This window comes from Neocloeon triangulifer, unplaced genomic scaffold (assembly GCF_031216515.1).
Source record: "Neocloeon triangulifer isolate White Clay Creek 2 clone unplaced genomic scaffold, ASM3121651v1 ptg000014l, whole genome shotgun sequence".
NCBI lineage: Eukaryota > Metazoa > Arthropoda > Insecta > Ephemeroptera > Baetidae > Neocloeon > Neocloeon triangulifer.
In genome coordinates this window covers 16,295,773-16,315,443 of record NW_026775556.1, presented here as the reverse complement: position 1 = coordinate 16,315,443, position 19,671 = coordinate 16,295,773, and the positions used below count along the sequence as shown (strand labels likewise).

At 37.8% G+C, this 19,671-nt stretch overlaps 3 protein-coding genes across 6 annotated transcripts; 2 read left to right on the top strand and 1 right to left on the bottom strand.

The window, feature by feature from the left end:
* Positions 1 to 2,991: 2,991 nt before the first annotated feature.
* Positions 2,992 to 8,931, bottom strand: LOC132199878 (mediator of RNA polymerase II transcription subunit 25-like). 2 transcript variants are annotated; one of them, XM_059624950.1, is made up of 14 exons: positions 8,222 to 8,931; positions 8,009 to 8,151; positions 7,902 to 7,947; positions 7,718 to 7,842; positions 7,443 to 7,662; positions 6,829 to 7,387; positions 6,079 to 6,526; positions 5,864 to 6,026; positions 5,143 to 5,649; positions 4,893 to 5,081; positions 4,715 to 4,837; positions 4,474 to 4,662; positions 4,253 to 4,406; positions 2,992 to 3,370 (listed from the first exon to the last, which is right to left on the bottom strand). In XM_059624950.1, the coding sequence occupies exons 2-13, from the start codon at positions 8,131 to 8,133 to the stop codon at positions 4,266 to 4,268; spliced, it is 2,835 nt and encodes a 944-aa protein (XP_059480933.1). In that variant the 5' UTR covers positions 8,134 to 8,151; positions 8,222 to 8,931; the 3' UTR covers positions 2,992 to 3,370; positions 4,253 to 4,265. The 2 variants fall into 2 exon arrangements, with proteins under 2 accessions (XP_059480933.1, XP_059480934.1); XM_059624951.1 differs by having other exon boundaries at positions 4,715 to 4,828; positions 8,222 to 8,930.
* Positions 8,567 to 12,894, top strand: LOC132199879 (inositol-tetrakisphosphate 1-kinase-like). 2 transcript variants are annotated; one of them, XM_059624952.1, is made up of 10 exons: positions 8,567 to 9,084; positions 10,019 to 10,147; positions 10,504 to 10,528; positions 10,613 to 10,711; positions 10,770 to 10,914; positions 10,971 to 11,063; positions 11,123 to 11,166; positions 11,364 to 11,535; positions 11,592 to 11,828; positions 11,888 to 12,894. In XM_059624952.1, the coding sequence occupies exons 2-10, from the start codon at positions 10,047 to 10,049 to the stop codon at positions 12,118 to 12,120; spliced, it is 1,149 nt and encodes a 382-aa protein (XP_059480935.1). In that variant the 5' UTR covers positions 8,567 to 9,084; positions 10,019 to 10,046; the 3' UTR covers positions 12,121 to 12,894. The 2 variants fall into 2 exon arrangements, with proteins under 2 accessions (XP_059480935.1, XP_059480936.1); XM_059624953.1 differs by having other exon boundaries at positions 8,579 to 9,084; positions 11,376 to 11,535.
* Positions 12,895 to 13,396: 502 nt separating this feature from the next.
* On the top strand, positions 13,397 to 19,470 carry LOC132199568 (mitochondrial Rho GTPase). 2 transcript variants are annotated; one of them, XM_059624388.1, is made up of 13 exons: positions 13,397 to 13,558; positions 14,441 to 14,637; positions 14,706 to 14,962; positions 15,053 to 15,154; positions 15,215 to 15,422; positions 15,483 to 15,603; positions 15,689 to 15,881; positions 15,940 to 16,075; positions 16,393 to 16,523; positions 16,803 to 17,015; positions 17,075 to 17,274; positions 17,335 to 17,373; positions 18,955 to 19,470. In XM_059624388.1, exons 2-13 carry the CDS (start codon positions 14,445 to 14,447, stop codon positions 19,079 to 19,081), a joined length of 1,920 nt encoding a protein of 639 aa, XP_059480371.1. In that variant the 5' UTR covers positions 13,397 to 13,558; positions 14,441 to 14,444; the 3' UTR covers positions 19,082 to 19,470. The 2 variants fall into 2 exon arrangements, with proteins under 2 accessions (XP_059480371.1, XP_059480372.1); XM_059624389.1 differs by lacking the exon at positions 17,335 to 17,373.
* Positions 19,471 to 19,671: the final 201 nt, after the last annotated feature.

Here is a 19,671-nt window from a genome sequence, read left to right as displayed (position 1 = left end):
TTTCAATTGAGTCAATGCTAGTATTATTTAATTTCAAATATTTCCACTGACTGAGAATAATAAATAGTCATATTATTAATCTAAACAAATAATTTATCTTGAAAATCTATGAATTTGAATACCCAAAGACATTATCCATAAATTCAATAACAAATTTGATTAATTAAAATAAATCAATAGGAACATAACAAAAAACAATCTTGAAATTTACATAAAATATACTTTTGAATTTTTATGGAATATTGAGGAATAGAAATAAAGTAGCACAGAAATAAATGATTAGTCTTGAGATATTGTCTTACTTCCTAAATGTATTTCTTTTGTTTATTTAAAATTTTACTTTCGCTTAACATTTATTTTAAAATTGTGTGCATGCATCCGTTTGGTGATTATTATAAATAAGACGAAGGGTGTGCCGCAAATATAAATCAAAATTTAAAGAAAAAAATCTCGGTTGACATTTACAAAGAGCAGAGAGGAACGTTCTTGCACGTGCATATCCTTTGCAAGACGAAAATCCGTCCCCCGCGCGACAACTGCAGTGTGTCGCGAACGTCAAGAGGCGCCTAAGTAGACAAAATAAATGCTCTGGAGGACCACAAATTTTGAAGTATCACTTTCCGTTGGTGCGGCTTTTTCATTTTTCATAACTGTATCTGATTACGAGCAAGCAGTGCAGTGCACACATTAGCCCACGGAGGTCGCAAATGAGACGAATCGGGGGGTGCACTATGCAGAGGGTGGCTCTCGGGGCGCCTTAATTGAGAGAAAATGCTAACAACGCAGATGGCACGCAGGCAGACCGCAAGTTAATTGCATCCTCGGATAAAATATAAAACCAGAGACAAGCTTGCGGGTAATAATAATTGGAAAATGCAATCAAGGTAATTGGCGTATGAAACCAAATCCTACATACTTGTTGCGACTCTGGCCGAGGATGGTGAAACATTGCAGAAGATATAGCAAATTACGGTGGTTTAAGCAAAAATATTGCTTAAAATTCAATGTGCAGCAAATAATAATATGGATCAGCTGTAGAAATAACAAATAAGAGAGAAATTTTGAATATATTTAGTTAAAAAGCAAATGAATGAATATTGTGAACTTTAATAGTAAAATAAATGCATTTTTAAATTAATAAATGAGTAAAAATAAATATTGTGCAGCCGCAAATAATGTTGTTAGAGGGATGATTTAATTAATATTTGAATTTCATTAATTTTACGTTGCTTCAACTCCAAGCTATTATTTTTGTTTCCAAAACAGATATAAAAAAAAAATCAAACACCGTTCGCTTTTGTTTTTGAAAAATAGCCAATTATTTATTTACAAATTTCTTTCAGGTATAGTCTTTGAAAAACTTTGAAAAATACCACAACTTTAGATGATTCTATATTGAATATAGTGTGAATTTGCTAGCAGAGTTTATGAACGCACCATCGGGGGTTCAACTTTATTCCTACATATTGTAACAACTCCTGTGCGCCCTCCTGTAATTACCTGTATTATTTCCGCACACGTGTAGTTGTTTTATTAATTACGGATAATTGGAGATCAGCCACTTGTTCCGCCAGGGGGGTGCGCCTTGTTAGCCGGGGCATTGTGCACGTGTTTTTATAATTTGGCGTGACTTGCCGCTGTCTAGATGCGATCTCGATAGGGGCTCTCGTAATTAATCGCTGTACATGCAAGTCCATAATACGGTGCAAGGGTTGAAGTAAATGAGCGTCATGCTGCGAAGCGACAAAACCAAATTTTGATTCATGAGTCATCTTCTTTTATTTTTTTTTTTTTTAAATTTTTCTGCGTAATTTCACAATGAAACCTATAAAACCATAAACAATAAGAAAATTGTAATTTAATAATATAACTTTCATGATTAAATAGGAATTTTGATAAAATTGCTGATGAAATACAAGTCAACAAAATCATTGATTCATTCGGTTTGAAGACTAAAATTTAGCTTGCAAAAATTTCCAAATTAGGGCATAATTATGTAGCGCCCCTAATCAACATTTCTATTATATAATTATAGGAAAATTCAAGGTATATTTGAAGATAATCATCAGCATGTGGAGGAACCGAAAGAACATCAATCTGCAAAACAAAGGCGGAGCTTGGCGTGCGTAACCAACCCCGGCCGAGCCGACAAAGGCCTCAGTAACCATGGTTACTTTTTGATGTTGCAGGGTGCTTCAGGAGTCAAATGTCAAACTCTGCGAGCCCGCCTCGAACCGAAATTTGACACTGATTCACCAGGGTGGCAAAACTGTTTCAGCATTTTAGCGCACACTCGGCTAAGCAAATTTGATAAAATGATACCGGACAAGACAAATTTTAAGATAAAATGCAAAGAAATCTATAAATGTTCTTTGTTATTTTTTAATTTGAAAATAAATTTGAATTTAATGAAAGAATGAAGAAGTCTTTGATTTTTTTTCTTACAAATTGATTTGCATTCATGCAGTTTTTGATGAACCATATTATGTGCCACCGCAGTTCAGTGATTAGCCCTGTGCAAACATGTCCAGTGAAGTATACAAGATGCTCCTTTTAGGGTGAAATCCGTTTTGAACGTATTTGAGGTAGGCAAGCAAGAGAAACCCTCTTTGCGTTAAGCCTCGGTGAGAAGGTGCGATCCCTTTTCACAGGTCAACAACTCCAGTGTTGACGGTGGGCCTGAAGCAGCCAAGGTAAACATGTTGTCGAAGTGACATAATGAGCAGGGTCTGTCGGGAGGACCAGATTACAATCTGTGTTGCGCGCATTGTGCTCGCCAAATAAAAATAACAATGCGCTTTGGTTGCGCTTTTCACGCCGAACTGGCGCATTTTGTGTCGCCGCGTTTTACATTATTTTGTCGCCTGCACCTTTCATGCCGGTCTTTCAGCTTGTATGTCTTTTGTACAATTGAGTGGGAAACATAATAAAATCGCCGGACAATTTATGGATTTTATGATTGTGAGTCTGAATAAATAGCAAACAAAACTATTAAATTATTTTATTATAATTTTATTTTTACGCATATATCAAATTTTTACATTATATTGGGGGCTTAAAAGAATTAAATTAAAAAAATTGAGACTTAATGGATCCTCATTTTTGAGCTTGGCCTTCATTTTTTCAAATCACTTTTGGTCTTGCATTACGATAAGTCAACAAATAAAATTTGGAGAAAAAATATCATTCAATTTGTCTGAGAAAATATTTTCAGTCATGCGGCGTAAACTACAAGAAGAAAATGTACATTTTCATTTTGAAAGCCGAGGCTAATTTTGAATGCAATACAAGAACGAGCTCCAGCAAATGTGTTTCAGATGACGATGGACCCAGACGGTTGAACTCGCAACTCGCAAGCGTTCTGTGGGATCTGCAATTCAGCGAATAAATTTGAGACTGCTATGCGCGCGCAATGAATCGCGACATTCGCGACATCAACAACTATTTTGTTATTTTCTGCTTTATGATGCAAAGAAAATACATGCAGTAAAAATTCAAAATAAACAAAACATAATTTAATGCGCAATGCAGAATACACATATTTTTCAAGTAAAGGAAGTTGGAGTAAAAAAAATCAGAGGACGAGGGAAACACGTTTTTGGGTTTTTATAACAATATTTCAAGACCTGGGACAAAAGAATGGGGCGCATGTGAGAGAAACGTGGTTGGATGTGCTGTAATAATGTGTGCCAGCCACGATTTACTTTTCTACGCTTGTTATTCTGAAGTGTGCATTATGAATTTGCTGGAATAGGTACTGCGCAGGCAGGGCTGGGGGATGCGTTTGGGAGATGTGCACGCAAGGGGAGGAATTAAAGCGGCTCGGATTACACTCTTGACTGGCTGCGTAGGGGTGACATAATCACCTTGCAACACCTCGCGCCGTGCAGCTCAGCGCCCTTAAATTCAACGCCCCGGGGACAATTCCAATAATAAAATAATAAAACATGCAATCTCTGTGTGAATACGAAGCTCAAAATAGGGTGGCGCATCAAGATTTATCATGGCCTTTTATTGCTTTTCAGAACCGCGATGGTTTGCTCGATGCTCAATCAAAAGTTTTAGCATGATTAATTGAATCATGTTTTGTAACAACTGATTTTTTTGTTAGTTCGAAATTAACTAGTAAAGCAGAGGGCTATTTTTTGAATTAAAAAAAAAAAAATAATAACAATACAAAAACTACAGGTTCCGTTTTAAAGCTCACAGTTATAATTTACAAAATCATTAATGAACAAATATTAGTACTCACATTAAGGTATCCCTTAGCCTAGAAAGTCGTAAGCATCCTCTGGAAATTGCTGGTTTGGTTGTTGCTGTTGTTGCTGCTGCTGAGGATTTATTTGCCGAGGCACTCCCATCGGGTTCATTCCCATGCCTTGTTGCTGTTGTCGGTATTGTGGTTGCTAAAAGTGCGCAACAAAAATATCCAATGAATGGATGAAACTCCTATCGACGGTGGATTTAAATTACCTGTTGGAGCAAGTGTCTCAGTCCAGGGTTGCTTGTCATTGCAGGAGTTCCGGGTCGAATCATCCTTTGCTGTTGTGGCTGCTGTGGCATGCCCTGGGGTTGCATGGGTTGGCCTTGGGTCATATTGATCTGTCTCTGTTGCATTTGCTGCAGTTGGGCTCGTAACTGCTTTTGCTGCTCCTCTTGTTGCTTTTGAGATCAAAATTAAATCTCAAGATACGCGGGAGTCAAATAAACTTACCTCCATCATCATTTGGCGGCTGTATTGCTGCTCTTGTTGCTGCGCTTGCTCCAGGGTGTGCCGCAATTGCTGAATCTTCCGTAAATTTTGCTGCCGAGCCTCTTCCAATTGTTGCTGATTATTCTTACGGGAATCATAAGATAAAATATGCAAAGTAAATAATAAAATTCATGTTTACAGCCTGCTGCGCTTGTTGCTGAAGCTGGGGTCTAATTTGCTGCTGCTGCGGACCAAGCATTCCTCTGATTTGCCCTTGGCCAGGTTGTGGCATTCCTTCGGCAACCATTCCGGGCTGCTGGCCCGGTTGACCCATCATACCCTGAGATCTAATCATTCCAGGTTGTTGACCTGCACCCATTTCACCGCCCTTCGAAATAAATTTCAATTCATGTTAAAATAATTATTTTAAGTAAAAAAATCCTATTTACCTCAAAACCTGGTTGGACACCCATCTGTGGTCTCTGCTGACCCATGGCAGCCATCTGTGGTTGCACCTGTCCAACCTGACCAGGAACATTATTCTGTGTCAGTTGGACACCTCCCATAACCATGGGATTGGTTTGCGAAGTCATCATCATGCCCTGCTGCTGCTGTTGTTGTTGCTGCTGCTGTTGTTGTTGTTGTTGTTGTTGCTGCTGCTGTTGTTGTTGTTGTTGCTGCTGCTGTTGCTGGACTGGATTCTGCATTTGTCCCATTCCTGGTCCTAGTCCTGGTGTTGGTCCAACTGGGCCAAGACCAGGCACTCCTTGACCCTGTCGGATGGCTTGTGTCGACTTTTGATGTTGTATCACTTTACGAAGACGATCTACAAATGCCGTTTGGTCGTTCGGAATGAAACCTAGGTATGCTCGTTTCTCAGCAGTATAGAGGAGAATGAGGACTTTGATATCACAGGCACTTGGAGTTGGAAGGCTTGTGAAATGTACGCAGCCTGCCTGTAAAATAAAAACATGCAATCTTTAGAATAAAAAATGATTGTTTTAAAAATTTAAGAGAAGGAATAAATTGAATCAGAAATGATTTTATTTCCATTAGTTAGCAAGGTGATCAACCAGCTAAAAACCGGGACCTCAAACCCACTTCAAATATCCGTTCAAACTCATCATTCGCAAAAATAAAATTATATCTCAGGATATAGGTTGTACTTACAAATCCAGAACTCATAACCCTAGTTAGAGCCTCTAGAGCGTCACAGGGCTGAGGGTGGAACAGCACGGACTTTGAGTTTTTCAAGTAAGTCCCTCCAATACTGCCAATAAGTTGCTTTGGCATTAACTGCATGAGCAGTTTTTGAGGCCAGCCGTCAGCTCGCCTAGACAAAAACTGTGAAGAAAATTTGTAGTAAAAATTTTACTCAAGCTTACAACTCTGGCTCTCCATCCTTGGTGTTGGCCGAGACTTGGCATGGTACGTTTCGTGTCATTTTCTGAGCGTCCGAATTTCTCGCCTTCTCTATCCACTCCAAAATTCCTGTCCAAATAGTTTGCCTTTCCCTTCCGCCGCCGGCTTGCTGCTGCATTCCTGGGGGCAGCACTTGCCCTGGCGCCTGCTGTCCAGGCATCTGCTGACCCTGCATAGTTTGCACGACTGCCATCTGTGGCTGTTGCTGGGCCATTTGTGGTGGCATGTTCTGGCCTTGAACCATAGGCTGGTTGGACATGCCAGGCATCTGTGGGGCCTGCTGATTTGGAGGTGCTTGTTGAGGTGGAATTTGGGCCACATTTTGCTGGGCTGCAACTACTGGGTTGTTGGGCATGCGGATGCCCTGGGCCTGAGCCATTTGTTGCTGCATGGGATTCATCATATTGCCACCTGTCAAAATTAAATAGGATAAAACAAAGAATTAATGACATGGTTACTGACAATGAGAGAGAAGAAATGTTGCAAGAAGAGAGAAGAGTCAACAAAAATTAAAAAAAAAAAATCGTTGAAAAATTATATTTTAAACATTTCTTTGAGTAAGATTTTAAAATAATCAAATTCATGAAAAAAATAGTAATTTTTATTGTTATTTTAAATTATAAAAAATATGATATTATCACGGGCCCTTCTGACCCTGCAATACTCTCCTCGGGTTGAGGGCCAGAGTGTACTAAAAATGTATTATTTCAAACCTTGTTGGAATTGTTGGTTCATTCCTTGCTGGCCCATCACATTTACCCCCGCAGGTGGCTGCTGGAGCTGGGCAATCAGAGTGCTGGCCTGGTTTGCTTGTTGTGGTTGATGAGGTTGCTGGGGAGGCATCGCTGGACGCATGGCCTGCGCCTGCATCATGTTGGGCTGTGGTTGGGGCCACCTACCACCCATTCCCGGTCTCATCTGTTGCTGTTCCATTCGGAACTGGGGCTGCTGTTGGTTTTGTGGGAAATTCATGGGGGGCCTATTGGGCATGGCTGGTCTAAAGGCGGGTTGAACATTAGCCTGAGGAGGATGGGGCGGCTGTGGAGCTGGACTTCCGATGTTAGCCGTTGGCATTACAGGTGCTTGAGGCTGAGTGGCAACAGGACTGACCGGTCTCTCCTTTAGGCTGAATCCTTTCAATAGAACAAGGTGGCGAGGATCCTTGGCGTAGTTTTTTGTTTGGGAAGCGGCCAGGTCTCCGCCACCCTTTTCAAAAAGCTTAAACAAGGCTGGGATTTTTCTAGGTGAGATGATTGATAAATTGACACCACTCTGTAAAAAGTTTGTTGAAAAATTAATCACATAATAGAAAATTGAAACGATTTACTTCTTGAAATAGCAAAGCTAGCTGCTCGGCAGTTTGTCCGGAATAATTGAGAGATTCGACAGTCGGAACACTGTAGGCTGGAGCATTGCTTATTAAAAGGCAGTGTTTTTGCGGAGAGGCATTGATATCTCTCTTCAACTGCAAATCATCAAAACATTGCATGGCCGTAGCCAGTCCTTCAGCAACGTGGGCATGCGATTCACCTCTTCCTCCAACCAATCTGAAATTTTATGCTATGAATATTTTTGAAATTATTTTCAAGTTCACGCTGTTACTCCAAAGACTCCAACATAGATATGAATTTGTGAGGTGTTGAAAAAGGTCCATAACATTCTGTACTCAAGTACGGAACACAGTCCGAGGCATAGAAAACAACCAGGGCATACAGGGTGCTTGAACTCTAGAAATGTAATCAAATTTTAATTATTTCTTTTGCTAGTATTTCATTTAAATTTTTACCTCTGGGATGTAATCTTTGTCCTCTATGGTGCCTTGATTGAAATACCTGAAGGAATATTTTTTAGCAAATAAAAGTTTTAAGATATATAAATAATATAATGACATACTCTAAAGTAGGAAGAATGTAATTCACTTTAAGGTCATTTATGTAAGCCCCATTGGAAGCTGTTCCCTCGATTACGAAGACAACGTCTGCCAGACCTTGTCCGAGTTCTGCATTGCCGACAACCATGTTTACAACTGATTAATCCTGGAAAGAAATTAAATGTTACTTCAAAGGTCCTGCCATCCTGCGAGCTCAAAAATAAAATTTAACGTGCCTTATAGAGTTAAAACGAATTTCCATCAAAATGTAAGCTAATGTTTAAATTAGTTACATTGGGAAAATCACTCTCGAAGTCTCCGCGGCAGGACCGCTTGTGTTGTTTTTGGTTGCGGTGATGCTTATTTTCACGTAAGACCCTGCTCGACCTTGTTTCCGTGTAAATAAAGTAATGTTACACTAAATGCACCAATTATTTTGCGCGCCTGATTTGAAAGTAAAAGTAATATTTTTGCTGGATGTTGCATTCTCGGACCAGAGAGTTCTCTTTGCTCATATGGTTATTACACAATTAAAAAAATTAATGCAATTCCGCTTTCTAAAAAAAGTCAACGACACCCAAACATGATAAGACGTAATTATTAGAGACTGGCGCGCGATTGCAAAACACATCGCCAAGGTGAGCATGCGAGCTAGACTGCGAGAGCGGAAATTCGAAAATGTAAACAAGTGGAGGGGGTAGAAGGGAGGCGAAGAAATCCTTTTCTTGTTCGCCGCTACACCAGAAGCTCGCACCAGTAGCCTGCTGAAAGAAAACAACAAAGGAGAATTCTACGGAATCACTGCCATGGTATGAGCGAAGTGTCAATTTAACTCGTTCAAAGACACAGGACTTCTCGGAATTCGCGACAGATACTCGTCGAGACGCACTCATCGAGGCTTGTCACCGAAGTTAAGCTTTGTTGACACACATATAATACACACCTCACTCACCTTACATACTGCGACGAATAAATGGCTTGACAATCTTGTCGTCACGAAAGAGATAATAACATTCGGCGGCCAGCAAGAGAAACTCCATGTTCGTATTATCTTGAGGACAGCCGCTGCCTTCAAAGCTGCGATTTTCCGGAATCTAAGGTAATATGAGCTGATCAAATTGAGGCATGTACTTTTTATCAAGATGAGCAATTCAGAATTTGGATTTTACTTGATTCCAAAATAATTCTCGTCTTATATAATTAGGCCTTTGTGTTATTTAGAAATATTGTGATTTTGGTTCCGTGTAAATTTTTATAAATTAATATCGCAATCAAATTATGCTGAGATGCTGATAGAAGCACAATTTAAATAACTTAAGCCTATACTGTCATTATGTTTTTACCTGTTACAAGTTACAATGCATACATAATTTATGACTAAAGATATATTTATCCCCATTTATCATAATTGTGGTGTACGGAGATTTTTTTTGTCAATTTGTGAAGCCTTAATTAATTTATCGCAAAAGCTTCAATTCTCATCGTTTATTTTTTTCAATCATTTTGTATTAATATCTTATTGCTTTATTTTTTATTCTTGAATTAATTAAAAATTTACTTACAGTGAAGAAAAAATATAGTACTTAAACAAGTTTAGTGTAAAAAAAAACGTTTGCATTAATATGTTGATTAAATAGCCAGTAATTTTTATTCAATTCACATTTAATTTAATTCTAAATAAATTTAAAAGAAATAGGGGTTTTTAATCTAGATTTTTTACCATTAAACCCCATTAAAATCGACCTCAAAATGTTTTTTTTTTATTATCTGGTTTTTATCGTCATCAGGTTTCCTGCACACTTAATTGCTGACATCATTCTCTGCACCCTTTTTTAATCTCTGGCACATAGTTATCTCCTTTTGCGTCCCTGCTTAAAATCGTGCGGTGTAGGGTCTATATTTTGTTACGCTCCTTTATCAAAAACTTTGCGCAGCAATATCTCTTATTGCACTCCATAAAAGCGTCACTTTATTATAAATGATCCAAATGCGATAGTTTTAAAATCGAATCATATTGCGGTGTTGTGTTTCAGTGTTAAAGGAGAAAAGAAGAGGTTTGCAATGCTGTCGACTAAAGAGCCGAGTCGGCAGGTCATCGGATACTGGATGTCTGAGAAAAAGAGCCAGAAACTCAACTGGAGCGAGTTCGCAAGTGTTTGCAAGTGAGTTTTGAAAATTTAAATTAAACGGTAACAATTTTTGGCAAATTACTGCGGCTGCGCCCTTTTGATTTGCTAAACCTGATCACGCTTCAAACGACACTTGTTGATTAAATTCTTTATCTAACTTCTACTTTTTTTGATCCATGAAAAACACGTGAATAACACGCAAGGTTAATTGTTTGATCCGATTTAATCTCGGACCTTGCGGCTCCTAGGGAATTTGTATATGTTGTCTCATTTTTTTTAAGTTTCTGATGAGGAAAAATTCTAAAAAAGTATACTAGAATCACATAAATAAATTTTCTTTCACATGAAATATAAAAATTTTTAGTAAAAAAATATCTTTCCTGTTGCAGAGAAAATGGACTTGAGCTTGTAAAGGTAAAAATAATTTTTATTTTTTAAATTTGCATTGTTATTGGAAAGTTGAGGATATAATTCTTATTATTAATTTCTTTATATAAGCTGGACCTGAACGAGCCTTTGGAAATGCAAGGCCCCTTCACCGCCATTCTCCACAAGCTGACGGATATAATTGCTTTGGCAATGCAGGGTGACGCCAAGGCAAGAAATAATAAATTTTGCCTTAGAAATTTAGCTAGCAATTTTTATTTTGCCACAGGCGACGCGGATGATGGAAAACATCGAGAGTTTTTTGGACGCCCACCCAGAAGTTGCAGTCATCGATCCTCTACCCAATGTGCGTCAGCTTCTTGACAGATCTCTTTCCTATTCGGTGATCCACTCCAGTGACTTAGGCACAATTGGTACCATTTGCGACTTCTAAAATTTTTATTCCTCTATACGGTTTCAAAATTTTCAGATGTGTTCACTCCCACCTATGTCGAATTGACATCCAGTGATGTGCAGGAGAATATTGCTACTCTCTCATCAGCTGGAGTCAAGTTCCCGTTCGGTAAATTAGTTTTTGGTAAAGTTTTGGTTGAAATTAACAGGTTCTTTTTACTATTGCAGTATGCAAACCTTTGGTGGCCCATGGCTCAAGCAATGCTCACAAGGTGATACTTATTATCTTTTTTGGTAGATTAACAGTGGCCCCTCTGTGCAAGCTCACTTGACGGGTATTTTACGACATTTTGTTATCAAGTTGGGAAATTTGGCACAGTAAATTTTTCGCAAAATAATATTGCCTAATAATTTGTTTTTCGCAATTTTTAAGCCCAGTCAAGGGGAGAGAAAATTTGTTAATTGTCAGTTTTGTTATCAGATGTCAATAATTTTCAACGAGGAAGGCGTTTCAGACTGCAAACCACCCTGTGTTGCCCAAACCTTCATCAACCACAACGCCGTACTATACAAAATATTTTCCGTTGGTGATGATCACTACGTTGTCGAAAGACCCTCATTGAAGAATTTCTACTCTTGTGGTAATGCCAAAAGTTCTTGAAATGATTCAAAAAATAAAATTATATTGTGTTTGTAGACCAAGAAACTATTCACTTTGACAGTCACGATGTTTCGAAGGCAGATTCAACTTCAGCACTGAGCATTTTGGATCCGGAAGATTCGATTGGCGACATCAACATGCCTGATCCAGAGAAATTTGCAAGGATAGCGGAGATTTTGAATAAGGAGCTAGGAATGGCCTTGTTGGGCATAGACGTTGTCCTCGAAAATGGAACAAATCGCTATGCCATTATCGATATCAATGCCTATCCAGGTTAAGAGAATTTTTATCTAATATTTTGGCGACAGCAAATTTAATTTAAATTTTGACAGGCTATGATGGCTACCCGAACTTTTTTGGAAGTCTATTGAGCTGTATACAAAAGACCATAGCAGATCACAGCTCTCACTTGGCGGAAGTGAGTCAAGAGGGAAACCCCGACGACTCTGGCTTTGACACAGGATATTCGAGTGACGAAAAGAAGAAAAACCTCTTACGTGGGCGTGTTCACAAGAAAACTATGTTGTATGGGCCAGGGAACACAAATTGCACCTCCGGTAGCTAGTCACGCTTTGCCGCAGAATATCACATGAGATGCCTTTTCGGTATTTTGCTGTCATAATTTCCAGTACAAAAGGAACTGTGGGACCGTTTTCTTCCATTACTTTTTCCACCTTTCTACATTTTATATAATTCTATTTAAAAAAAATTATGGATTAAATTGTTTGCCGACGGTGGCGTTAAAAAGTTGACTGGTCTTTTCCATTAATTGTAATGAAATATAATTATTATGCCAATCAAGTTTTTGTCGATTATAAAGATCGAGGCCTGTTAAATTTTTATAGATGAATTTAATGAAAGTGTCTGTTTGGGCTCATTCCATTTAATTTAGAACTATAATATTGTAGTTTCATAATATGTTTGCACCGTGCTGTACTGTCTGCCTGTTATAGTTCTGTAATGCAATATGTGCTTATTGTTAATTTAGTTGCAGATTTGCAAGGGAATATAAATTTATGCCGTCGACCGGTGCAAAAAGCTATGTGCTTAGATAGTGGAATATCAAGATATTTTACTCTGGGATTAATAATTATAAAATATGCAGTCCTATTCCAGTGATGACCTGTGAACTTTGGCGGCCAAGGAGATAGGGCATAAAATAAGCAAAATATAATGTTACTAATGATCAAAGAAGAACACAGTATGATATATGCAGGTCCATTAATGTATGGCAAAAATATATATTTTTATCGGCCATGCAGTGTTATTTGAGAAAATTTTTATCAGGAAAGGAATAAAAATTATATAAGACAATGTTGAATTATCATGATGCATTGTATTATACTTTTGCATAATCTGGTCTTAATATACCTGAGATAATCTTTTGATACTGAAAATTAACTGCATAAAATTAAAAGAAATTATAATAATTGAACAATATTCTCTTTGATCCAAATAAAATTATATCCTGTAACGGACCAACGCAGCAGGTATTTCAATAAACAAAATATTTATTTGAACAAGAGAAATTTAATTTATTATATTTATGGGATTACGAATTTTTTTTAAAATATATTTTTATAATTTCATTTTTCATTTGAACCTTTTTCTACTCACATATTTATGTTTTAATATGAAAAAAAAATTAATATTTATGATCTAATTCCATATATTGGAAAATCAATTACACAATAATAAATAAAATTTAATACTGCACTGAAATCATAAATAACGCGCGGTTTTTATATTGTCAATGGGGGATGAAAAGACTTTCGGGGGGTGGGAGGAGAAGGAAAGGTTTCGTTCTAAATGCACAAAATGTCCGTGAAACCGTGTCATTGTGTATTTAGCAGTAACCTTATTTTCTGCATGTTTATGTAAAAACTGATCTTGAACCAAATTGAAGAAGAAATGATGTGAAAAAGCAGCTAGTTTCACTAGTTAGGAGTCAAATAATTGGCAGTCCTTCATGAGATAGCAACGATTTAATCAAACAAGGACAGGTATGCATGAAAATTCAGTCTCACTTGAAAGTTTTTCATTAAGAGTTAATTAAATCTTGGATTTTGGCCTTTGTTGTGGTATGACCGTGATCTCTTTTCAATACTGAAAAAGTGTTCTCTCTTAACTCTTTGAAGCTCCAAACTAAATTATTATTTTTGACTGTAAATGAAGCAGTGTTTTCTGGTGTTTTTTTACTCGTATTTTGTGTGACAATATCTCAAAAATCAATATCAAAAGTGAAAGTGTAACCACACTGTTTTTGAAGCACCACTGCCCTCAAACTTTTAATGAACCTATTCAAATATTTAATCAACTCTCAAATCGTTTAAGATTTTTCCAAATCCCGATTACATATACGAGCTATGCTTGCTGCAAATATTCTGTGAATTTTTGAAAGTTCTTAACAATATCACAATAATGATCAAACCACACGAATTGCAAAAGTTCCATCTGGGGGGTCATCAGCCTTTCGTGTGAAAATTCTTGGTTAAAGTTTCTTGAAGAGGGGCTTACATAGCTAGGTTTGTGAACTGTAAATTACACACACATCATAATTTTTTTAGATGACTTGATAGAATTTTGAACATGTACTTAAATTGAATAATTTTTTAGTTCTCAATTTGTGTTTATTTTGCTTTAAATTTTTCCTTTTTTCAATTATTTTTTTTAACTGATAAAATTAAAAGTTTTCCTTCTCTCAAAGTCTCTTACGTAACAACACAGCCTTTTTACTATCTCAATTTTCAGAGACCTATTTTATATTTTTATATTACTATAAAACTACTATATTACTATATAAAAACCCTTTCTTCTCTTTTTTCCAATTTAAAATTTTTGTATTGACCGAGAAGAATAAATAATAATAATTCTTTTGTTTTCAGTACAATGGAAAAATATGGGCAGCGGCAGAATGTGCGAATATTGTTGTTAGGCGACCGTGGTGTTGGGAAAACCTCGCTAATTTTGTCGCTGGTCAGCGAAGAATTTGCTGAAGATGTGCCATACAAGGCGGAGGAGATCACCATTCCGCCTGACGTCACTCCAGAGCATATTCCCACAAACATTGTTGATTACTCAGGTATGAAACTGTTTACTCATTGCAAAATTGATTATTGATTTGCTCACTGCAACTTTCCCACTTGACAGCGGCCGAGCAGTCTGAGGAGCAACTGATCGAGGAGGTCAACAAGGCTGATGTGATTTGCGTCGTCTACTCGGTTGAAGATGACGAATCTCTGGAGCAGGTCAGGGTGCACTGGCTGCCGCTGCTTCGTCACTGCCAACCTAGAACAACCAGACCTGTCATCCTTGTTGGGAACAAAGCGGACCTGATTGAATACTCAACTCTGCAGACCTCCAGCCCGTTCATGGAGGATTTCCCTGAAATTGAGGCTTGGCTAGAGGTAATTTATAATGAGTATTAATAATTATTTATGATTTTATTTCTTTTAATAGTAAATCAAATAAAAATTAAATTTTTTTAATCTTTTCAGTGTTCCGCAAGGAGTTTATTCAACATTTCCGAAATGTTCTATCATGCTCAGAAAGCCGTACTTCATCCCGTAGGGCCCCTGTACTCGTTAGAGGACCAAGAGGTTTGTATCGGAACCAGATAATATATCAGATCATAGACTGATTTCAATTTGTAATTTCAGTTGACGTTTGCGTGTGAGGAGGCACTCATCAGAATATTCAAAATCTGTGACTTGGATAATGATGACCTTCTGAGTGATCGAGAGTTTAATGCATTCCAAATGCATTGCTTTAATGAACCCTTAGATCCCAACACCATAAATGGTCTGAAGTCTATTATTGACAGCTCCATTTCCAATGGACTGAAATATAATAGCATTACAAAATCAGGTTCGCATAGAAAGCTCAATAAATTGTAAATCATTAGTATTTTAACATTCTTGCTTGAAGGATTTCTTTTTTTGCACTGCACATTCATCAGACGAGGTCGTAGTGAAACGACATGGACAGTTTTGAGGAAATTTGGCTACGATGACTCGCTGGAGCTCAGTGACAACTATTTATTTCCAAAGTATGAATGCAAAATATTCATTTATCAGTTCTCCCTTATTATTTGTGCGTAACCAGATTATTAAATTGAATTACGGTATGTTTAGGATACGGATTTCAACAGGAGCATCAACAGAGCTCTCATTGAGAGGCCAGCATTTCCTTAGCACACTTTTCGTCAAGCACGACAAAGACCACGATGGTGCACTGAATCCTGATGAGCTACAAGATTTGTTTAGCACCTGCCCGCGGCAAGCATGGGATGGACTAGCTCAGCAGGGGGTCAAAAATACTCCTCAAGTAAGCAGTTGAACAAAAAATAAATTAAATCCCACTTCACAGTGATTCTAATTTTTAGGGGTGGATAACAATGCAAGGGTTTATGAGTCAGTGGGCACTAATCACCCTCCTCTCTGTGAACACCACCCTGGAATATTTGGCCTACTTTGGGTATCCTTACTTGGAGCAGGAGAGCCAGTCAAATGCAATTTCAGGTAAAAATTTGGTGTGTCTGACCCAGAGAAACTTTCTCTGAAAAAACTCATCCTTCACCCTCGCATGATGATATATCTCAATTTTTCCTTTTATGAGACTGCACCACCGTAGCAAGAGTAAAATGAAATATGTAGGCCCATAAAAGTAATCCTTTTTAATCCCTTGTTAATTACTGGATTAAGTATTTAACATGTGAAATCGTGCCCAGAAGCACAAAAACCACCAAGAGTAATAATTTTCTTTGACCAGGCTGTTTGACCTGCGCGTGTTGTGAATGAGAACGTTTCTCACTCTACGTGTTATTTTTTTTTTGCAGTCACAAGGGAGCGGCAGTTGGATTGGTTGAAAAAACAGTCTAGCAGAACGGTGTACGAGTGTGCAGTGATTGGACCCAAAGGCTGTGGAAAAACCGCGTTTTGTCGTTCAATGCTTGGTCATTCACTCTCGGTGAGTAAAGAATAAAGAATGAGTTAAAGTTTTCGCTTATTTTAAATTAAGTTCATTCATAATGGGAAAATTAAATTCCGTGTGCTCACTCATTATACAAAAGTTTTGCTCAAAGCAAGTTAATATAATGAGTTTGGGAAAAGAACAAAGTTAACGTTCACCTGCCAATTAATTAGTTCTTGCAAGTGTCGTAAAGACCGTCACCGACTGGGTGTCTGCTTCTTCAGTCTCGGCTGAGGTTGTTTGATTAAAGAAGATGAAAACTAATTACCATTTTAGGACACGAACCACCCGCCTTGTCTCTCAACTCCAAGTTGGTATGCATGCACACTTCAAGTGTACGGCCAAGACAAAGTGTTGGTGTTGAGAGACGTTGACCTCGAGAGCACTTCAACTCCTTTGACTGCCACAGATTTAAGAGGGGACGTTACTTGCTTAACGTACAACCACTCAGATCCATCCTCGTTTGAATATGTCGCTCGCATTTTCCTGGTAATTAATAAGCAAATGAGCTCGCCCAGAAGTTCATAAACCGGCTTTTCCATTTCTAGAAATATTTTGTTGACTGCAAGGAGCCAGTATTGATCGTGGCTTGTAAAAGCGACCTACCGAGGGCCAAACAGGACTACCTGCTGCAACCAGCTGCTTTCTGCCAAAAACACCGTCTCCCACCTCCACACCTCTTCACTGCCATGGACCACGATGTGGAAAAGGAGATCTACCTCAAGCTCGCAACGATGGCCGCTTTCCCGTAAGTATTCTTAATGTTGCCTGATTGATTTTAAGCTCATCAAAAATTTCATCTTTAAAGCCGGTTTCAAGCAGCTTGGGTACTTTTCTACAAAACCAGGTTAGAATCTCACAAGGTTGACTTTTTTGGTGTAGTCAGAGCACATAATTTTTGAATTTTTCACTTTTGTGGGGATTCATGATGGCTGCAAAACCATTTGCGTAATTTATAGTTTAGATTAGATCAGTTCAATTTGTGGTCGTACGCAAATAAAAGTTGGGATTGCCGCATTGGCAAATTGATAGGATCGGGATTGAATTTACGACCCGATCCGTTGGGAAAGTTTATTTGGCTACTCTTCAAATTGAAAAAGCATTAAGCCTGATGACGCTAGCAACAGGTCATGACTGCGGAACCGTAAAAGTAATATGCGGAGTTACAATAAATTTGCGCGAATTATTTCTATGGCACAATAGAGTGCGACTCACACAATGCGTTGGCGCAAACACGTAGATTTGTGGATTGCTATAAATAAGCCTGTTTGCCAGGCGTAATTAATGGCCACCATGGTCACGAAGTAGCGCACAGGGACAAGGAAAATTGTAAATTCAAGAAGCGTCCGCGTGCAAAATTTTCTATTAAATGCAGAATACTAAATAGGAGAGGAACTTGTATTTCTAGAACTAAAATAAAGATATAAATTCATAAACTTTCTTTGTTCTCCATTAATAAATCTATAAAATTTCATATACTATATGTATAAAAAGCTTTTCAAAAATTCTTTTAATTTTAACTTTCGTTAATACAAAAAAAATTATCAATTTACATTAAAATGTCTAGCTGAATATAAATAGTTTAAAGTTAACGTGATTAGTGCCAACGTGGAGAATTCCTAGAGGACTTAGCCAGGCTTAAATTTGACAGACATAGTGCTCCTCTTCACTGGAACTGACAGCACGCTTCAGTGAGTTCCTGAGGCGTGCTCTGAAACTTGCATGAAATTTTCCTTCCAACATTTTGCAGTCATCATGTGATTTTTGGTTTGTAACCTTACACGGCAGCATGCTCACAATGGTGGCGTTTATTGCACGACACGCAAGATTTATTATTACCTGTATATATTTTACCAACGTTTTACATTATTTGAAAAGAAATCCTCTTTATAACCTGCGCTATAAATAATGTTCACCAAATTCGCGCGGTGCGTGGAATAGCGCGCATATTTGCTAAGATGTTAACCAGGAGATAATGTATGCTATGAAGGGACGGAAATTGAGCATGACAGCACTTTGAAATAAATCAATAGAGATAGCTTCTCGTGTATTAGGTTTCCAACCAACGCATCTGACAAAACCATTTTGGTCTCGTGTATTCTCCGCACAAAGAGATCGTAATCTCTTTGGTGCCACCGCAGACTACTCATGGTGGTGATACCGAATCTTGCATTTTCCACGCTATTTAATTGTACAAAAAACAACATCACAGAGCTAATTACGCTTTTTAATTAGGCCAGCTTTGTGATGATTAATAAAGCGTGAAGCGCGGAATCTTCATTCGGAATCTGCCTTTTGCTACATCTTAATGATGGTGTTTGACACTGCAGTGTAGTCTGCAGACTAAAATAGTTTTGGCTGCGTTGGAAACAAACCTCGCGCGTATACAAACGTTAAATTTCAAAACACACATGTATGTTGATTTCAGGCATTTACGAGATCTGAAGTTACTTCGAGAAATTACAGCTTCGTGGTGGAAAACGAGCATCACACTCGCAATAGCTGCAGCTCTGGGTCTGTTTCTGATGCGATGTTTAAAACCTCACAACGGATAATGATGTCATTATTTGCCGGTTGGCATGAAAATGTTCTATTTTTTAATACCATTCTTTAGTCGTCAAGCATTTTGAATTCCAGATTGTGAAATTTTCCTTTTTTAACGTGGATCATAAATGATCTGCTTAATTTTGTTGTACACTGGACTACCAATTTCAAATGTTATTAAGCAATCGTCACTAGCATGTTTCCTTTTCAGTCCTAGTCAACTAAACTCCTAATTAGCTGGATTTGAATATGTATATTTTTGGCCCTCGACTCCATACATACAAAAAAGTTTTAAATGAAAAGTTTTTCCCATAACTGGGAACTTCAAAAAATTATTGAAAGGAGCGTATTTAATCAATTGTAACTCAGAATGAAAATATAAATGAACATATAAATATGACATGTTGCATTTTTAGCCATTTACTCCGTCCATATTTTGTGAATTGATGAATGAATTTGAGGGCGCCCAGACTTTTAATCGAAGCAGAGTTGACGAGCAGGAATTTCCGGCCCATCTGCACACGCTCGCTTCGACGAAATATTCATGAACTCTCATTTATGTTAATATCTGTCGGTTGAAGAAAACTTGAAATTTCTGAGA

Coding starts and splice junctions, on each gene's coding strand:
- LOC132199878 (XM_059624950.1), bottom strand. CDS start 8,133: ATGGTTGTCGGCAATGCAGAACTCGGACAAGGTCTGGCAGACGTTGTC. Junction 5,650..5,863: donor GGGTTATGAGTTCTGGATTT/GTAAGTACAACC, acceptor TTTATTTTACAG/GCAGGCTGCGTACATTTCAC. Junction 4,838..4,892: donor AGCAACAAGCGCAGCAGGCT/GTAAACATGAAT, acceptor GATTCCCGTAAG/AATAATCAGCAACAATTGGA.
- LOC132199879 (XM_059624952.1), top strand. CDS start 10,047: ATGCTGTCGACTAAAGAGCCGAGTCGGCAGGTCATCGGATACTGGATG. Junction 10,712..10,769: donor CAATGCAGGGTGACGCCAAG/GCAAGAAATAAT, acceptor ATTTTGCCACAG/GCGACGCGGATGATGGAAAA. Junction 11,829..11,887: donor CGATATCAATGCCTATCCAG/GTTAAGAGAATT, acceptor AAATTTTGACAG/GCTATGATGGCTACCCGAAC.
- LOC132199568 (XM_059624388.1), top strand. CDS start 14,445: ATGGAAAAATATGGGCAGCGGCAGAATGTGCGAATATTGTTGTTAGGC. Junction 14,638..14,705: donor AAACATTGTTGATTACTCAG/GTATGAAACTGT, acceptor CCCACTTGACAG/CGGCCGAGCAGTCTGAGGAG. Junction 14,963..15,052: donor AAATTGAGGCTTGGCTAGAG/GTAATTTATAAT, acceptor TAATCTTTTCAG/TGTTCCGCAAGGAGTTTATT.